The 19,062-nt window shown below is 41.1% G+C and overlaps 1 protein-coding gene across 9 annotated transcripts in view; it reads left to right on the top strand.

Annotated features, from left to right (window-relative positions):
• The window catches only part of rbfox3a (RNA binding fox-1 homolog 3a), a 594,924-nt gene that overhangs the window by 382,174 nt on the left and 193,688 nt on the right, over positions 1-19,062 (top strand). For 8 of the 9 annotated variants that reach the window (XM_056365235.1, XM_056365232.1, XM_056365229.1 and 5 more), the window contains one exon: positions 7,864-7,985. In XM_056365235.1, the coding sequence (XP_056221210.1) occupies positions 7,864-7,985 (122 nt within the window). Of the gene's footprint in view, positions 1-7,859; positions 7,986-19,062 lie in introns of those variants that run through there. The other variant, XM_056365237.1, reaches the window with a different exon arrangement.

Genomic DNA, 19,062 nt, shown 5'->3' with positions numbered 1-19,062 from the left:
CACCAAAGCCTCTTCACTCCTCCTTAAAGAAGCTCAAGTTAGTGATTTTGTTTTTACTGAAAAAACATGCAAAGTCAATATTCTGAGGCAAGATGAATTGTTTTCATAGATCTAAATGGGCTGTAGTGCTCCTTTTGTTCATTAAAGCATTACATGCATAATGTCGCACATGCTACAAATATGCGTGCACACACACTGGCTTCCAATGTCCTTCAATAACCAATTAGTTGTTTTACTTTTTTTTTAAGTGCAGCACTATGTTAAATAAACATGTAGTCAGCCCCGCTGGTGTATGTGCCAATTAAGAGCTGTTTTATTAGGCTGCTGTTCGCAGCAGTATGAGTGGGTGTGTGCAAGTGTGGGTGTTTATACCGAAGGGAAGGTTAGTGAGCGTAATTGAATCATATTACTTCCTCCACATGGCTTGTCAAGGCCCTTTTTATGATTTGGAGCTAATCCATAAGGATGCTAATCATTGATCTAGCCATGCATTGATAAGTTACGCTAGGATGCAGTCTGGCAAAAAGCACTCAGAACATTAATGTCTCCAAATAAACATTTGGTCCCAAAAAGGAGGGGTGGGGGGTGGGGAGGAGGAACCAGTGACTTTTTATCCACCTCTGCAAAGTTGCTGCTGTCTAATAAAAGGAAAAAAAAAAAGAAACACAGACAAAAGCAGCACCTCAGCATCTCCTGTCCATCTCTGCTGATCGAGCTTGTCCTCATCGTTGCTCATTGTGTGAGATTGCATCATACAATACAAGGTAGATACATGCTTTTTGTAGTCTCTGCAGTTTGTGTCGGCAGTTCTACCTGAAACCCCATGTTTCCTACCTATAGCACAGGTATGTGTATTGTATTAGAGGATAGTGCAGCTGCCACTGGTTGACTTAATCCTTTCATTGCAGCGAGACGGCATCTTTTTAAGGCCGTGGACGCTGCTGAAGTGCCGTGTAAATGTCCGCTGTAGTTAGCTAAGATGCTGTCCTAGACATATTAGTCTCCAGATGACTGGCTAGTAATAGGAAACCATAGCAGCTCATCCATGGGCTTTTATTGGCCTTTATGATTTTCATCAGCAGTTATTAGTAACAGTGCTGACCAATCCACTGCGCGGCTTGATGGGCTGTGAAGTCTTTATTGGCTCCTTTTGGATTGCTTGATGAGGAGCACAAGAAGTTTCTGTTTCCACTCAGTGTATTTCGATAGAGCTGCAGTACAGTTGGCTCCGGATGAACTGTACTTTTTAATATTTCAGGCATTTAGCTGACAACGTTATCCAGAGGGGCCGCGAACAGCGAGTGAGGGTGTAGAACGAGCTTCAGCAGCAGTGAGAAGGACAGTGGACAGGACCTAGAGATTTCCAGGGTGGAAACATGGTCTGTGTAGTGTTTGGTAAACCTTTTTAACACGGTCAGGGGTTTATTTTATTGAGGAATTGGTCAAATATGAATGTTGTGATTATAGACGATAAGACTTGTAGGTTCATGGTGGTTAACTGGTGGAGACCGCTCAGACATCAGTGGTGGTGTGTGTTCACTTTGGCAGTAACTGGTCATGAAAAATCTCTGTCTAATAAAAATTATGTTTCTATACAACTAAAGTGCAACAGCAAATGTGTTTTTTAGGAAATCTAATCGCTGGCTGGATTATGTTCAGAGGCAAAGTATTGAATGAATGAAGCCCTAAATAATTGAACAGCAGTGCAGTTAGAAGGAGGTGGGTGGGGGGGGGGGGGTGGGGGGGTAGCATAGGTGGATAAAGTGCACGAATTTCACACCAGAGTCCCATCTGTGGTTTAGGCAACAAAAGCACCTCAGTTAAGTTTCAGGAAAGATCATGTTTTAAATAAATGAACAGGTTATGTCTGAAGTCGCTGTGAAGATGATATGTGTTAAACCAGACCAGGATCTTTACCTGAAGCCGAACCGAGAGCTGTGAGAGTCTGAACAGAACCATAAACAATTTAATAATGCTGGAGTCACAACAGGCAGGTATTGTTCTTCAAGATCAGATATCTTTGCAGAAAAACAAAGGTATTGTGTGTGAACATTTTGAGTCATTTGTTCAGTATCAACGTATTTGTGACCTGCCAAATCAACATAAATCAACAACATCTCCTCATTATGTTTATAGAAAACACTCTGCTTGCAAGTACATTTCCTACAAAATATATTTGCTGTTCCCCTCTAGTTGTATGGAACTTTAATTTCCAGGAGACAGAGTTGGTTGTGGAGTGTTTGGGTGCTTTTTGGCAAACTGTAGATGTTTGTTTTGGAGAGCAGAGGGCTGCAGCTTCCTCTGTGGTGTCCTGTACAGACACCATGCTCCATGCATGATGTGTACGGCCGACTGAACATAGATGTTGAGCAGCTCTAATGAGTCCTTTAAACCTTTATCTGTTACTCTGAGGTTCTTTTTTACCTGACTGATCCTTCTGCGTGGTGCAACTTCCTGCAAATCAACAGTCTGGGATCTTTTTTTTTCCTGAGGCCTGGTTCACATCAGCAGATATTTCTTGTGAATAGCAAACTCAAAACGTTTAAGGGTTTTTTTTTTGTTTGTTTTTTTTAATTGAAGTGTCTCTAACCCACAGCTCCAATGTGGTTTCATTGACTGGACTCCAGGTAATAACTCCTGACTGAAATAAATGAAATGGTAAATGGACTGCACTTATGTAACGCTTTTCCAGTCATATCAACCACTCAAAGCGCTGTACAATACATGCCAGCCATCAGGGCCAATTTAGGGTTCCAGTATCTTCCCAAAAGACACCTCGGCCTGTGGACTGGAGGAGCTGGGGATCGAACCACCGACCCTCTGATTAGTGGACGACCCACTCTAACTCCTGAACCACAGCTGCCCATTAGCTTCTGTCAATTCGTTCAGCCAAGGGGTTCACACACTTTTCCAGCTACACTTGAGTGTTTGATGAAAATTAGTGCTGTGTTACATTGTGTCATCATTTTTAATTCAAATTCAGACATAAATGCAGTTCATTTTAAAGGGTTCACTTACATTTTTTAAAAAGTAAAATAAGATGACACTGGATGAAATCATGAAGGATATCTATTATAATTCTCACAAATTACAAATAATTAAATTTTTAATATATTAAGTTACTATTACCTTTTTTTATTAGTGACATTAGAAATTATGAATATAAAGAATATCAAGCTCACATTTAAAGTCGCTTAACCCACCGTTCAATGTCCCTATGAAGAAATTATATTAATATTACACACAACTTGAAATAATCCAGTAAGTGAACTTGTGCTTTTCTTCTTCTCATTATTATAATTATATCACATCCTCTGCGGTTACAGACAAATATTTACATTTGTTTTTTATTTATTAGATTCATTTAAACCCCTTGAGACGAATCCATCTCATCTTTAAGGGGGTCCTTAACACAAAATCCAACACATAACGCACACCAGCACAGTTACTCACACATACACCGACATAAGCTCTCCCAGGCCTAACCCCTCCCACACCCACTGAGTCCTATATTTTTCCAGCAAATAATAAAATAATACATAAATAAAAATTCACATACCCATAAAAGTTAGACATAAATTTGCATGAGTTTACATGCACCATCACAATAGTGGAACATTATTTCCAGACTGATTTATAATTTATATTATATATATTTTCATGTTTGTTAAATGTCATTATCATGTGCACAGAAATGATTGAATCAATGCAGCTAATGCAAATGATCACCTCTTAGGTTGACTTCAAATAAATTTGTGTGTGTGTGTGTGTGTGTGTGTGTGTGTGTGTGTGTGTGTGTGTGTATGTATGCGGAGGCTGATGGATCTCAGTAAACTGTGTTGATGGTCAGTGCATGGTGAGCCCACACAGCTCATTATTTTTAATCAGCTCCACCTTTATAGTGTGGTTACCTGTGGATGGGCCTCCTTCACAGCACAGGTGTAAATAATAAATAAAAGGAATGGGTGGGCTGAATTCCATTTAGCTTTACAGTCTCAGGGTCCTGGTGTTGGTGCTGGCTCACCATCGCATCGCCACGTCCTGCTGGCACACCTGAATGCAGCAGAGCTCGTCATTAATGTTATTAGTTGCACCTGTGCTTTTCCTACAACGACAAGTCAAAATGGCTGCTGTGAAAAAAAAAGGACTATTTGCACAAAACGCCGCTGCTCTCTCTGCCAGCACATACACCACACCGCCATGAAACGACACCTCTCTGTGTCTCGCTGTGTTTCTTATCCGTCTCCCCTTTCTCTCTTGCTTACACACTCACACACACACACACTCACAGTGAATTACATTTTGGTGGGAGGATGGAGAGTTATAAACACCGGGAAGTGAGCTAATGCTTAGAGAGAGAGTGGTGCCGAACACAGGAGGAGAGGAGGTGATAAATTGGTCTAGAGTGGGGGTGTAGTGGGCACATCCAACTCTCTAAAGATGACAGAGGGTAAATGTGTGTATGTGTGAGAGAGAGAGAGAGAGTGAGAGACCTATGCAAAAGACCACAGGCCTCCAAACACCTCTGTATGCCCAAATCATATTTTCTTTTCCTCCTCTCCTTCTATTCTTGCCATCAGCATCAGGTGAGCCAAGTTGGGAAGCAGACTGAGCAGTAATCTCTCTCTCTCTCTCTGTCTCACACACACACACACACACACGCGCACATGCACACACCCATGGGGTGTTGACTGGGATGCAAGCCTAGCAGATAGACACTTGCCAAAGAACCAGGCCATACCAAGCCAACAGGCCATATAACCGTGTGTGTGTGTGTGTGTGTGTGTGTGTATGTGTGTGCTTGTGCCAAACTACTTAGAGTGATGGAATGTAAGATAGGCCCAATCTCAGCAGAGCCAGGAGGATCCAGCCAAGTCCAGACCGTGGCACAGAGGAGGAAGAGCTGGTGCAGCGAGACGGGGAGTGTGAGCTGGCTCCTGTGTCTTTCCACAAACCCAAGAGGAGAGCTGCATTTACCTGCTCTCCTTATTTAGATGTCATAATTCATCGCTGTACACTGCAATCACTTGGTATTAATGGTTGCGCTGTAATTACATCTGTGGACTGACACTTTACATCCATTCAGGCAGTGGCCTGCTCATCTCTCATGGTTGCCTAAATAAAGGCCTGCGCTCATGCCAGGCTGTTTGGAGAGATTTATTTGGACTCTGATTGGTTTATTTGAACTCACTGAAACATTTAGTCAAGAGAGAACACTGCCATTAAAACTCAGGTGGCACCAATAACAATTACAGACAAAGGGTGTGCTTTGGTGCCTTTCCAAAGTAACTGTATTTGGTTTGCTAGAAGTTAAAGGTTCTCTAAACACTGATAGAGCAGCAAACAGCGATTTTCCATGTTAATATATAGTGGAGAGAGAGTCAGAGTCACACCCCCTCTGTGTGTGTTGTAATCTGAGTTTCTCTGGTCTTTGTTTTGGTAGCCGGCCTGGTAGCTCTTGCTCGTTCACATATGTGCGTCCCTCCTGTTAAACTGTTGACCTTTATAAACACACAGGGTCCGTCCACAGGTGAGATGACAGTGTAGTCAGGTGAAAGAAACTTTCCAAAATCTCCCCCACTGAAGAAGAAACCACACTTTAGTTAAAAAAGGCCTCTGACAAAGACAGAGATCAGACCAGAGCACAGGCCATGAGGACTACCGGCTCAAATGCTGGCCGCCCGGTGGAGCATCACAACGTGTATAACATTTAGAAAGTTTTAAAAGTTTTTACTGAATTTCTTTCCCATTCTGACCATCATGGTCAAACCGAGGCTGGAGGTGAGGCTGACGAAGCATTTGTTTTAGTCTGAGATGCTGATGGTCTAGTGCAACATCTAGGGGCAGTGGCAATTGTTCACAGAACCTGTAATATGTGGGACTGTCGCTGTAAGGAGGTCTTAGGGACATCTTCAAGATTTTTTTTTCTATTATTATATCCTGTAAAATGAATTTCCATGGTGAACTGTAGGGATGTCCCCCTTCATGGGCCCTGGTCCTGCTCCGAGTCCTTTAATACTGGGTATGAAATGTAGTCAGCATTTGCCTTAATGTTAAATATGTATCAGACACGCTGGAATAACAGGCGAATCCTTCAGTCCACATTATTTTTCACATGCTGCTCGATCCAAATACTCAGGTCCGGATTGAAAGACGGAGCACAGATGGCTGCAGAGAGCACACAGAACCCACAGCAGCCGCTTTTATTCTGTCCTGCCATCACATTACTCACGGAATTAATGTGAATTAGTGACAGCTGATATGATGTGCTGTTGGCATGGTTGCTGTAACAGAGTCTGTATGACTGTGTGTGATTCTCTGTGATCATTTGCAATAGCTGTATGGATTCATGTGCACATGTACATGTAGATTTACTGGCTCAGTGACGCCCCCGTTCTTAGTGGAGAAATGCTGCTGGTAATCATGAAATGTTGCCAGTTCATGAGAGATGTGCCCGAGGTCAATTGCTTTACTCATCACTGTGTACACATAACTGTGTATAAATATCCGTGTGTCTGTATGAATGTATAGGCGGTGTGACCTTTTGAAACGTTATTGACAAGTGTTACAAGTGGGTGTAATGCACTTCTCAAGCACTCAATTGGCCAAATGACAGGGAAGAGTGCACTTTTTAAGCTAGCTAGCCACTGTGTGGGGTTTTACAAGTATACAATGTGAAGATTGAGGTAGTGAAATCAATCAGAGCCAGACCTCCATGGGGTTTATCTTTCTGTAATGTAGTTTTCCAAGTCGAGTTTTTTTTTTTCTACCAGATAAACTATAATCAAATCAAATTTATGGAAGAAAGAATGGAAATGGCCTGAAAACAGACAATATTAAAGATCCTGCGTGAGGCAGCAAACTCATCAGCTTCAATTCAAATTCATCTTCATTCCTCCTCCTTTACAAACACTCTATCAAATGAGAAAGAGTGGATAAGGAAAGAAAGAGGGAGTGTTGAAGGCAGTTAAGAGAGTGGAGAGGAACAAAGGGAATTTCAAAGGAGGGAGCTGCAGCAATGGAGAGTAAAAAACTGGTCTGGCTTGGCCTGGCTTGGCCTGGCCTGGCAGCCGTGTCCTTCCCTTTATTTTTCGCTTTGTTTCTCTTTTGTCTTTTGCTCTGTCACCCACAAATACTGCTGTTATTATTTGTGTGTGTATGTGTGTGTGTGTGGCGTGGGGTGGTTTTCTGCAGCTGCTCAGTCTGTTGTTATCTGTTGTCCCATTGTAAGAATAAGCTCCAGTTTTGCAAAATGTTGCACCCACATTGGCGTCAGTAGTATTCTCATTCAGACCAACTTAACCTTTACCTGGGCTTCCTTACATCGTACAGGCTACACAGCGTCCAGTTTTTCTTCCCTCCATTAATTTCCAAAACTTTCACTGAGACTTTTCTTTAAAGCTCAAATACAAATTGTGCTTTTTTGATTAATGTAGCTACATGTTTGTCTGTGGAGTGTAAATGACAGTAAAAAAAATTAAAGACACAAATGAAGCAGTCTAGATGATGTTTAGCCACTTCCAGCGCAGGCCCTAATATTTTACTGAAATAAACAAATACAGAGCTTTTTAGAAAAACCCCTGCTCCTTATGATAATGAGGAGGAGGAGGAGGAGGAGAAGGTTGGGTCTGATTGATGTGAAGTAGGAAGCGATGGAGGAGTAAAGAGAGGGGTATGAAGGGGAAGGGTGTGGGAAAGAAGGAAGAGGGGGCAGAGAAAGTGGTTGGTTGGCTTGTTGTGTGTGTACACTTAGGACTGGTTTATTTTATAAACATCCTCTCACTTCTTTGAAATGTTCATATATACTGTATCATGTGTTATCATTTTACAGTGGTGAAGAATGACCTGTGTTGATTTTTGCAGAAACCAAGCCAGGAAGTGGTCTGTGCAAACCAGGAAGCATCGCTCTGTTTGGAAACGTGGTGTACAGCGGGCTGCTCAACGAGCACTTCTGGCACTTCGGGGTTCCCCTCGTCACCAGACTGGTTAGTTCTTTATTTTTTCCTCTTTTCACTCCTCCTTCTCTTCCGCTGACTCTGAACATCTTCCAGTCCAGCAGCTGCGTTGCCACCGCAGCCTGACAGGGGAAACACTTCAGTGGTACATGAATGTAATGTCTAGGAGACAGGGTCGCCTTGGTGGATTGTCTACTTGTAGTGTTACAAGGTACAGCCCGTAACACATCTGCCCTAGAAACATCTGTAAAAAACACTAAAGCTTGTTAATCAACCTGCATTATTTCTTTATCCTTTCACCTAACTGTAACAAATACATACACAGCTCCACACTCACAGCCATGCCCACCAGGACATGCTCTGGTGCTACATTGGTACACTGAATGCTACTTTGACAAGCAATAGAGTAATGCAACCAAACTATTTTTCATTCAGATGCTTACATAGCTTCCACTAGAGGCCTGCCAGTACATATGTTGACCCCTCAGAGGGAAGGTCTTTCTCCTGGAGGATGTGCACTTGATGAACTCATCAGCTGTAGTAACCGGATTTAAACCTGCGGAGAGGTTTTTATGAAAGTTCGTTTATTTATCCTGTTGTTATTTTACTTTTCAAAAGCCTTGGTTGCAGCTCGTTTGATCAGTGACGTTGATCGTGTGGCCAGGAGTCGATAAGATCAAATGTGACGGTGCATGATGACAGTTTTATCATGTAGTGGGAACAGAGTGCAGACGTGCTTAATCAGCCAGAATGGATATAAAGTTAAAACCTGCTGCTTTGACACCACACCCATTGCTCTTTTTATGGTCAACACATAGCGTCATTTCCTCGTGAGTGCTCGGGAGCACTCGCTAGTTGTAGGGCTAGCTCAGCTACCCCCACTGGTATCTACACTCACCTTGCACATGACAGTGGTTACTTAAAATGTTCTTGTGTTGTCTAACTGGGACTTAACTGGGAGAGTATGAAATTCTTTTTCTGAAGGCTCCCCTAGGCGGGATATGTTCAAACCCAAATAGACTCGGCACATGGCTCTCACTACGAATTAGATCACCTACACACAGGTACAGACACCTCGCATCCATACATGTGTGTAGATTCTGTTGGGAACACAGTGTCACATGTCACTTAACTCAAGTTGTTTATCTCAATACCTCTGTACTACTGAGAAAGTGTAACTAACTGATCATGAGAAACAGAGACATGGGTTGTTAGTTATGGCTATTTACTGCCTCAACCAGTCACAGTCCCTCTTATCCTCTGAAGGGCCCCACTATAATCTTATCCCCACTGCTGATGGGAATAAGCCAGCTGAATCCTATCCAAAGACAGACAGTGAGCTGTTTTTAGGGCTTTCTTATACAGACCTAAAGAATGGGCTACATCTGTGAACACCAGCTAAAGTCTTACAGGCTAGTTTTTGCAGCAGGTCTGAAATGTGTCACATGTGGCTGTGTGTGGAGGAGGTGAGCAGCGATAGGCTGTGGGCTCACGTTATGTACGGTGAAGGCTGTGCGTCTGCCAGTTGTTGTTACGACTTCAGGATCGGCCCTGTAAATAATGCATTGGGTTCTAGCATTAACACAAACTAATGCAATATTAGTGGTATTTCAATTAACTTTGAATTAGGCTGCAATATCTTCCATGTCACTGGCTGATTGCGCAGCTCTGGTTTATTGAACTGCTGATAAATGTTATATTTGATAGATATCGATGTTGTCTCCCTGTCAGGATACAACAGAGGATATTTGCTGGCACAGTCTGATCACTCGCCTGTGAGACGTGCACACACACACACACACACACACACACACACACACACATACACACACACAGATTTGTCTACTTGCTTAATGCCAATTTTGGTTCGTGGCAAAGCGGTTATTGTCTTTGTTTGCTTTTTTTCTAGATATTATGAACTCAGATTAAAAAAAAAAAAATCACTATTTGTAAGTTGGAAAGCAGTTGTTGTGTCACATGTTGAAGAGCAGGAGCATCATATCGTGCATCTACACTGTTTCTTCTCATCATTGTGAATATTTTAACTGTGTATTCCTACACAGCAGCTGATATCATCAAAAATTATTATTAGCTATATCAGTCATGTTTTATTTACAGTGATGCTGTAATGGCACACGCATGCACGCACACACACACACACACACACACACACACACACACACACACACACACAAACATACACACACACAGCTATTTTAAATGATTCAGTGCATTGCAGATGTTGAGTGTCAGTTGGAGCTCTCCAACAAGGATACCAGCGTTAACAGCTGGCCTCACTCAACTCCTCATTCACTTTTCATAGCTCTCTTCATCCATTCATTCATCCATGCATTCATACATGCATTCACTTATTCATTCAGTCATTCATGCATTCATTCAGATGCAGCGTGCAGTAAGAAAGCAAAGATATATTGTCATCAGCTTTTTTAATGCCAAACATGTTTGTTTTAAAGGTTGTTGATGATGATGATAATGATAATGATGAGGATGATGGTGCAGTTTGTTATTTATTGTTTGGTTGTTTATACTGTATAGTAAACATGTCCATCATCGTAATGCAACAGCCTGTGCTGGACCATGGGTTCAGATCAAATGGCAGATTCTAGTATTTATTGACTGGAATGGTTGATGGCCAGTGTTGTGTGTCAGTGTTCAATATTGTTAACCATCTGGTGTTTTCATTACTCTCAGAAAAACAAGTGTTTGGATAGAAAAAATACCAGCCAAGAAAATAAAGTTGAATTAACTAACATTACTCCTCAGTCTGTGAAAACAGCAGTGGTGGAAACTAATTAAAGGTCCCATATAGTATAAAGGTAGATGTCCATGTGGGGGGGTCTCTAAAAATATTAACAATGTTATTTTGCCATGTATTTTCTCTAATCTATTCAAATGCATAAAATTCTGTATGGTGTTCTGTAGGGTGTGAGTGGTGGAGTGAGAGAGAGCGAGCAAGGTTGTTGTACGTGAAGGTGAAGCTCACAACTTGAGCAGAGAGTGAGGACTAGCTGTAAGTAGCAGGCCAAGTAATGTAGCTGGTTGTCAGAAAAAAAATGCTGTACTCCTCAGGTCCAAAGGCCAGGCTCATGTGTCTTACTTTTTTCACACTACAGTTTGAAGTGAAAGGGGTTAGCCCCGGAGTTTGGGGCCACTTCGGTCCTGGAGCATCACATATGTCTCCCCTGATTAAAAAAAAAAAAGGGAGCTCCCCTGAACGGCATGGTATAGTTCGTACACTGACTGTGAAAGTATCAAAGCCTCAGTCCACAGAGAAATGCACACAGCCTGTATTCAGAAACTGAGCCTTAAAACCAGCCGTCAGGACTTCTGGAACTTTGTAATGTCACAACAAAGCAGTCACAGCTCTCAGCCATGCCCAAAGCCCCGCCCACAAGGATCCACCATCACACCTTACAGGATATGGTTTCTCTGAGTGTTTACTTGAAATCTGCTATATTTTTACTAGAGCACTCAGAAAACAGTCAGCCAATCAAAGAGAGGCTCAGAGCTTCCTCTCTTTTGATTGGCTCATTGACCTGTTGTTACTAGAGCTCCACAGAGAAGCCTGAGAGAGGAGATGTAAAATTACATTGAGACGGTTTTTGGTTCTTAAAACCACAAATTTATCTTCTTGTGGATCAACACTTCAAATAAAACACAGAAGGAGAAAATATGGAGCTTTAAGTACGTTACTCAAATACTGCACTTATGTATGATTCTGAGGTACTTGTACTAACCTGCATATTTTCAACTACTTCATACCTCCTCTCTACTACATTTACATTTATTTGATGACTTTCATTACTTCGCAGAATCAGTTGATGAATACAAAGTGCCCAACAAATAAAGTTTGATGTATTATTAAGATTATTAAGATAACCAACAGTATATAAAGTAAGCATAATTAGCACCATCTTTGCTAGCTGCAACATTAAAGGCTGGCTTCTACACCAGGACCATCATCCAAAACAAATCTCAAAATGCTCCATGAACTACTTAAAGAAACACAAGCTGAGACTTTTGGAGGTAGCCTTCACAGCCTCCCTGACCTGAACATCACTGAGAATCTGTGGGTGGACCTTAAACATGCCGGACGTGCAGAGGAGCCTAAAAATATCTCAGAACTTGAAGTGATCTGCGAGGAAGGCTGAGTGAGAATCCCTTGCTTTTTAGTTTTTTCATGGTCGTATTTGCCCAGTTGCATAAAACTATATATACATATACGAAAAACACACATCTCATCTCATAGTTATACTGAATTGTAGGCTGGATTCAGAAGCTTTTTTTTTTTTACTTATACCTTTGTCTAACAGACACATAATTAATGTGCTAAATGAGCTAATTGAAAGTGAATGGATATAGAGCTGCTATAAAAGCTTGGAGGAGGTGTGTATATACAGTATACTGCACACTGTGTATATAAATATATATATATATATATATATATATGTATCTGAGCTGGACCTATGATGCATGTCTGCTAGTTTCTAGTTTGGTGAGGAAAGAGATATTGGTTTCTTGACACAAATTGTGGGATCAACCACTTTTGTTGTTGTTCTCTCAAACAATTTGCCCACTGAGGTGTTGTGGTGACTTTTCACCTTAAAGTAGATTAAGAAAAACTTGAAGTGAAATGGATCACTTCAGGAATGAGTCTGGTGATATTTTATATACTGTCATTGTGAAAAATAATCTCACAAAAGGAGCCAAAACAACAATCCTGATATATCTTATTCCTCCGTGTCATAGAGCTCCAGAAACTATTAAAACACATCAGTAAAGCCGCCACGCTGTTGCAGTGGGTGACATGTTCATTTGTTAGCATGAACACACACACTGTAGTTGATATGGAGAGGTTTATATAGAGAAGTGAAGTCATAACGTATTGATGGATGGACTAACACGTTGTTGGTTTTAGTGGTTGTTTCATTCACCAACCAGCCAAATTGCAGGAACTATAGTCAATCTCTCCTTCCTGAGCAGCATTGAGTAATGGTCAGATGTGTTTTTACACAACATTATGATGTCACAGTGAAGTTGACCTTTTGGATACAAAATGTTATCACTTCATTTAATCCTTATGGACATTTGAGCTCAATTGTCATATCACCCATTCACATACACATTCATACAACGGTTGCTATATACACAGCGCATCTCTATCACACACTCTCACTCATACCGTGAGGGTACATCAGGAGGAATTTAGGGTTCAGTATCTTGCCCAAAGACACTTAAACGTGCACACTGGAGCAGCCACCGACCTTTTGATTAGTGGACGACCTGCCGTATCACCTGAGCCATCTTTTTTGATTTCACAGCGACCTTTGGCTTTTGACCCCTCGAATTCTAATCAGTTCATCCTTGAGTCCAGATGAGTGTTTGTACCAGAAGAAATGAAATTCCCTCTGGGCATTCCTGATATATTTCATGCACAAGAACTTGAAATCACTGTGACCTTGAACTTTGACCTTTGACCACCAAAACCTAAGCATTTCACCTTTGAGTTCAAATGAATGTTTGTGTCAATTTTGACAAAATTCCCACAAGGCATTACTAAGAAATCGCTTTCATGAGAATGGGACGGACATACAGATGTATGGATGTACGAACAACCCAAAAGCATAGTGCCTCTGTCCCTGGCTGACATAAATATATGGATGTTTTGCACTGAAAAAAGATAGATGTTTATCTATGAGTTCTTCATAAAAAAGAAAAGAAGCATTTTAACATTTTAACAGAAATCGACGACCTTTTTAAGATAAATACAAACTTTCACAATTATGTTTTTATTAAAAAGATTGCGCTTCACTAATAGATCACAGCAAGTCTTTTTCTAGATAAAGTTCAGTGCAACACACTATAAATCATCAGAGGATGGTTACATAACTTTCATCCAAGGTGATTAGCGAGGACTATAAGAGGAGATTAAATAGAAGGAGATCAATCATATGCTGGAACTGATATAAACTGATATAAAGTTGATCAAATTAGTGACTGTTAATATTTACCAAGTAGAGTTTGTCTGAAGTCATGTCATACAGAACATAGTTTCATGCTTAATTATCAACCAAAAAGTAGTTCTCTCACTTACCTTTCCTTGACTATCAACCTCATCTCCTCAGAGGGAGCCTGGCAGCATGTCTCCACTTTTCCTCCCCTTCCATTAGGAGGAGGAAAGTACGTGTTGGTTTTACAGAGTGGCTGAGCGCTGTTACAGACGAGTTACAGCAACATCACCGGTCATCTCGTGTAGTTAGCTATAGTAGTAATAGTTTAGCTATGCAGAGGCAACACAGGGCTGCAGCTAAGCCTCAAGCAGCGATGCTCAGATCCCTTTGCTTAAAGGAATCCCCTCTCTTCCGGCCTCTCATCTCAATGTGTGTGGACAACTACCGGACATTTGCAATGAAAATTCAAAGCATTCTAATAAAGTTTTCCTTTTTAAAGTCAGTAGACCTTAAGAGCACAGGGAATGGTATTGAATGTGAATTTCCGGCTGGACATTTTCCAGATATTTCAATAGACATATCAGAAGAAATTGGAACTGGGTGTTTGATTCTGTTTGTTGAAGGTAATACATTCTTGTAGGAAAGGCTAGAAAAACGACAGCAGCAGGAAATGCCCAAAAACAACAAATAGTATGTTTACCTACAGTGAGAGAATGAGATAAAAACCCTCTAGTGGCCATAGGAGTAATGACTGTTGACTGTCAAGAGCACAGGATGAAGTTTAGTTCTTCACAGCTGTCAATGAGCCGTCTGTGGACACGTTCAGAGTGAAGCCCGCAGTCTTTCACCGTGTTTCTCTCATCACTGTCAACTTTCATCTGCGACAAGTGTAAAAATTACAGTTTACAGGGGCTTCAATCAACCTTTTGTCTCATTCTTCTTTTCCTTGTAAAAATACTTTACTCCTTCACCCCTTGTCCTCCTCTTCCCTCTATCCCAGCAGGGACAGAGAGCAGCTAGATGTTCCCAGCTATTACAAAACACAGATGAGGAAAATGCCAATATTTGCCATTGACATACTAAAAGGACACCTGTTATTACGAAGCAACACAAACAAATGCAGAATGATGTTTTTTCCTGGAGAGGGGAGCATGAACAGTGATGGAGCCAAAGCAGCCTGCTGAGTCTTCCTAGGTGAGAGATTGCATGGTGTGTCTGGCAGCAGACAGCCAGTCAGTTAGAGGGACTCCAGCAGGAGGACTGAGATCAGGTGGAGCTGGCAACACCGCTCTCTGTAGGCGTGATACAGTGGTGCTGGCAGCACTGAAACCCAGACCATGGCCGTACCTGCCATTATGGTCACCGATTTCTGGGATTTTTTCTGATGTTTATATAATAAAAGTCATGAAATAGTTGCCTAAAATTACCGTATGTTGGCTCTGCAAAGATATAGTGCAACGCCAAGATCACCGACTTTCTCATCTGATCCTCAGTGTCATTATTATGATTATGTATACAAACCGGACAGGAATCTGAATCTACTGAAGCACGATGCAGGTAACTAGAGAGTTTGACTGGCAGACTGCTCGTAGTGTTTCACTCCCAGATATGTGATGAGTAGCTAATATGTGGTCATGCTATGTTAAACAGTCGCCGTCCATCATGATGACAACTAGTTAGTTTGACTTGAGTGAATTAACTAAGTATCGTCTGCTGGGGCTAAGAAGTGAGGCCAACAAGCAAATGCTGAAACCTGCAGTTCCTCTAATGACCACTAGAGTCTGGCTCCAACAGTGAGTCAATCCCCATAGACTCCCATGTTAAAATGTCCAACTTTACAGCATGTTTACAGCCTGGTACAAAAAACAGTTTTGGTCTCTAGGGCTAATTTCTGTACAGGGAGTGATTTTTTTTTTATATAACTCATCCATTTCAATTTTAAGGCTTAAAGTTCTTAAGATAATTTTTAGCATAATTCTTAGCATAATTGAGGGCGTGGCCTCTTGAGCGTATGCTTGCCTCAAATTGGCATACACTGAAGGCTCCGCCCCACGTCTTTGCCCATTTTTGGATTAGCTAGAAGTAAGAGGCGGAGTCAGATACTGCCAAGGTGGCGACAGTGGAGCAGGTCACTCTGAGCTTTAAAACTGCTCTTCAGAAACCTGTGGGTGATGTCACAGAGGCTACGTCTATCTTTATTTACAGTCTACCAACTCCAATCCAACGTCAGACTGATAAACAGTCAGTTAAATTTGAAATACTTTTCTTCCAATTCACTTTGTGTAAAGTGTTGAAATGCATGTTAAAATCAAGTACCACTATATGTTTTTATTTTCATTGTAAGATTATCCTCATGGAGGCCAGTAACATTTGCATATAGATATCAATTGACCCTGTGTTTACTTTCTTCACTGACAAAGACAAAGACAAAGAAAAATGAAAAGACTGCATCAATCAAAGCTCAGGTCGGGGCCAGGAAGTGAAAGTGGTGGAGATGAGAGAGGAAGAGCAGGAACACAAAAAACAGAGAAACCTAAGTTAGTTGAAATATCTGAAATCGAGGTAATATGTGCTTGTTTTTGTCTGACAAGATATTTCTTCTAACCAGGCAGTTTTTATATCAGAGCATTTCACTTGTTTCAAGCTTATTTTACTTGTTTTAAAAATCCTGGCAGATGAAAATTTCCTGAGATAATTCTGCTGACTCTAAGTATCATTTCCATCATTTCATTGTGCTTCTTTTTCTTGAGTTGTTGAAGTGCCCGGGATAGGATTAGCATTGTGTCCCTGTATTCCCCTGGAAACACTTGTGTTGTGTTGTGAGCATTTGCAGCACGTGTTCTCAAATTGATGAAGATGTTTTCTGAATGTGTTTGTGTTTTGTCTATTTGCATGTGATTTCTTCAGTTGCAGTGTATCAGTTCAGCACCAACTCTGCTGTTCAACACAAACAAAAACTGACCTGATGTTCTTTGGTAATTACAATGGACACTATAGGCTAATAATTCATCCTCTGTTTACTCCAAGATTCTTGTAAAGTGTGACACAGGTCTCCAGACGGGTTTTGGTGGGCCAGTCGAGTCAAAAGTCCCAGACTGGTTTTTAATCCCACTGGATTTTGGCCCCAAACTCAATGAAAACCACAGTGCACATTTGCACAACAGCATTTCTCAATATATGAGGCCCAGTTTATTATGGTGAGATTTCCTTGAATGTTGTGTCTGTGGTTGCACAGCGAATTTTGATATTTAGCCATTAAACAGGAAGTTGTTGTAACTCCAATATACAGTGTCCCATCTGCCTGAAACTTCACATGTTTAATGGCAGCCCCACACTGAAGACATTTCCATGCCTATATGAAGTCATAGTCAGAGCACCACCCACTGGATACAGGACATAACCCTTAAGAGACAATTATCATCTAATTTACATGAAATTTTCCTGGTCTACACTTGAAATACACCCACATAATGCATGTTTGGTGCTTGTTCTCCAGCGTACGGTGGCCCTGAAGGTTCAACGCACTGCATCTTAAGAAAACACATGCAAATAGATGAAAAGCAAACAAATTCAGAAAACATCTTCATCAATTTGACAGCACATGCTGCAAATACTCACAACACAAGTGTTTCCAGGGGACACTAAAAAGTGAGAGAGAGAGAGAGAGAGAGAGAGAGAGAGAGAGAGAGAGAGAGAGAGAGAGAGAGAGAGAGAGAGAGAGAGAGAGAGGGGGATAATATGCAGCAAAGGGCCATGGGTTGGACTCGAACCTGCACCGCTGCGGTTAGGATGGTATGTGCAGTATCAGGTGTTTTTGCCAAGATTATTAATATTGTTTAACACCTCAACACAGTGTTAAACATTATGTACATATCCATCCTCAGTGAATTAGCACAGCTTTCTAACAAGGCTCTCTTTATTAAAGGTTTAAAAGTTGTATTTAACAAATTCATTAGTGGTTCCTCAGCTGAGATGGAGATGACTATTCATGCTTTTATTTCTACTTGTTTAGATTATTGTAACGCTCTGTTTATCCGTCTGGAAGAATGCAGCTGCTCAGATTTTAAGCAGAAATAACACCAGTTTGATCCTCCCTCCACTGGCTCCCATTCAAATCCCGTATCCATTTTAAAATGTTTGAAAATGGCCAAACACCCCAATATATTGCTGACCTCCTCCTCCCTTATATGACAAATCAGGCTCTCAGGTCTAATGAAGAAAAATTACTGGCTGTCCCTCAAACCTGCTATAAAACCCGAGGTGACCGAGCTTTTCAAACTATGGAACGTTACGGTCCATCGAGTCCTGTGATGATTGCTTGAAGCAGCTGAAAACATTTTGGTCAGTTTGTCAGAATACCTCCTGCTTTTTATTTTATTGCTCATTATTTATTGTATTGCTTTTATTGTCTTTTTCATTTCTTGAACTTTTGCCCTTTTTTATGATGTAAAGCACTTTGTGATATTTTTTAATCTGTGAAAGGTGCTGTATAAATACATTATTACTTCCATACCTTACTTCATAAGTAATTTACTAATGTTTTACACTGCAGATGAATTACAAGGTGTTAATTTGAAGAAACCTTTTGGGTTGGCTCAGCAACCGTCTCTCTTGAAGTCTGCATCACAGCTCGAATACACTGAGATAGTACACTGGAGATATTTCACCCGAGAGATCAAGACAGTGTTCACTCTGTACATTTAGTTCATTCTCCATCTCTGTTGACTGACCCGATGTTGCTCCTCTCCTCCTAGACCCTGACAGCACCCACCCACCACCAGTCTGCTGTCTTTTTTTTTTTTTTGCATTAGCTTGCTCATATGCAGGGTCTGGACTAACTTATTAATGACCCAGACCTGAAATAGCATGACACCCAGATTTGATAGGAAAATGTTAGCTTTTGCATGGTAGTTGCTGGGGAAAAAAAGAGAGAAGCCAGCCCACCTCTGAGCTCTTGGTCGTCTCAGAGGGAGAAATGAAGGAGAGTGAGAGCTGAGGCTGCACACCAGGCATGCATACATGTATGTAAATGGCCTCATTTCAAGTAAAGCCAAAATACCAATTTCAGCACAAAAGGCTGCATATGAGTTGGTATTCATAATCTATCTTAACTATGAATTAGCTCATTATTTTTT

Source organism: Seriola aureovittata, chromosome 21 (genome assembly GCF_021018895.1).
Source record: "Seriola aureovittata isolate HTS-2021-v1 ecotype China chromosome 21, ASM2101889v1, whole genome shotgun sequence".
NCBI lineage: Eukaryota > Metazoa > Chordata > Actinopteri > Carangiformes > Carangidae > Seriola > Seriola aureovittata.
This window is presented reverse-complemented; position numbering and strand designations above follow the sequence as displayed.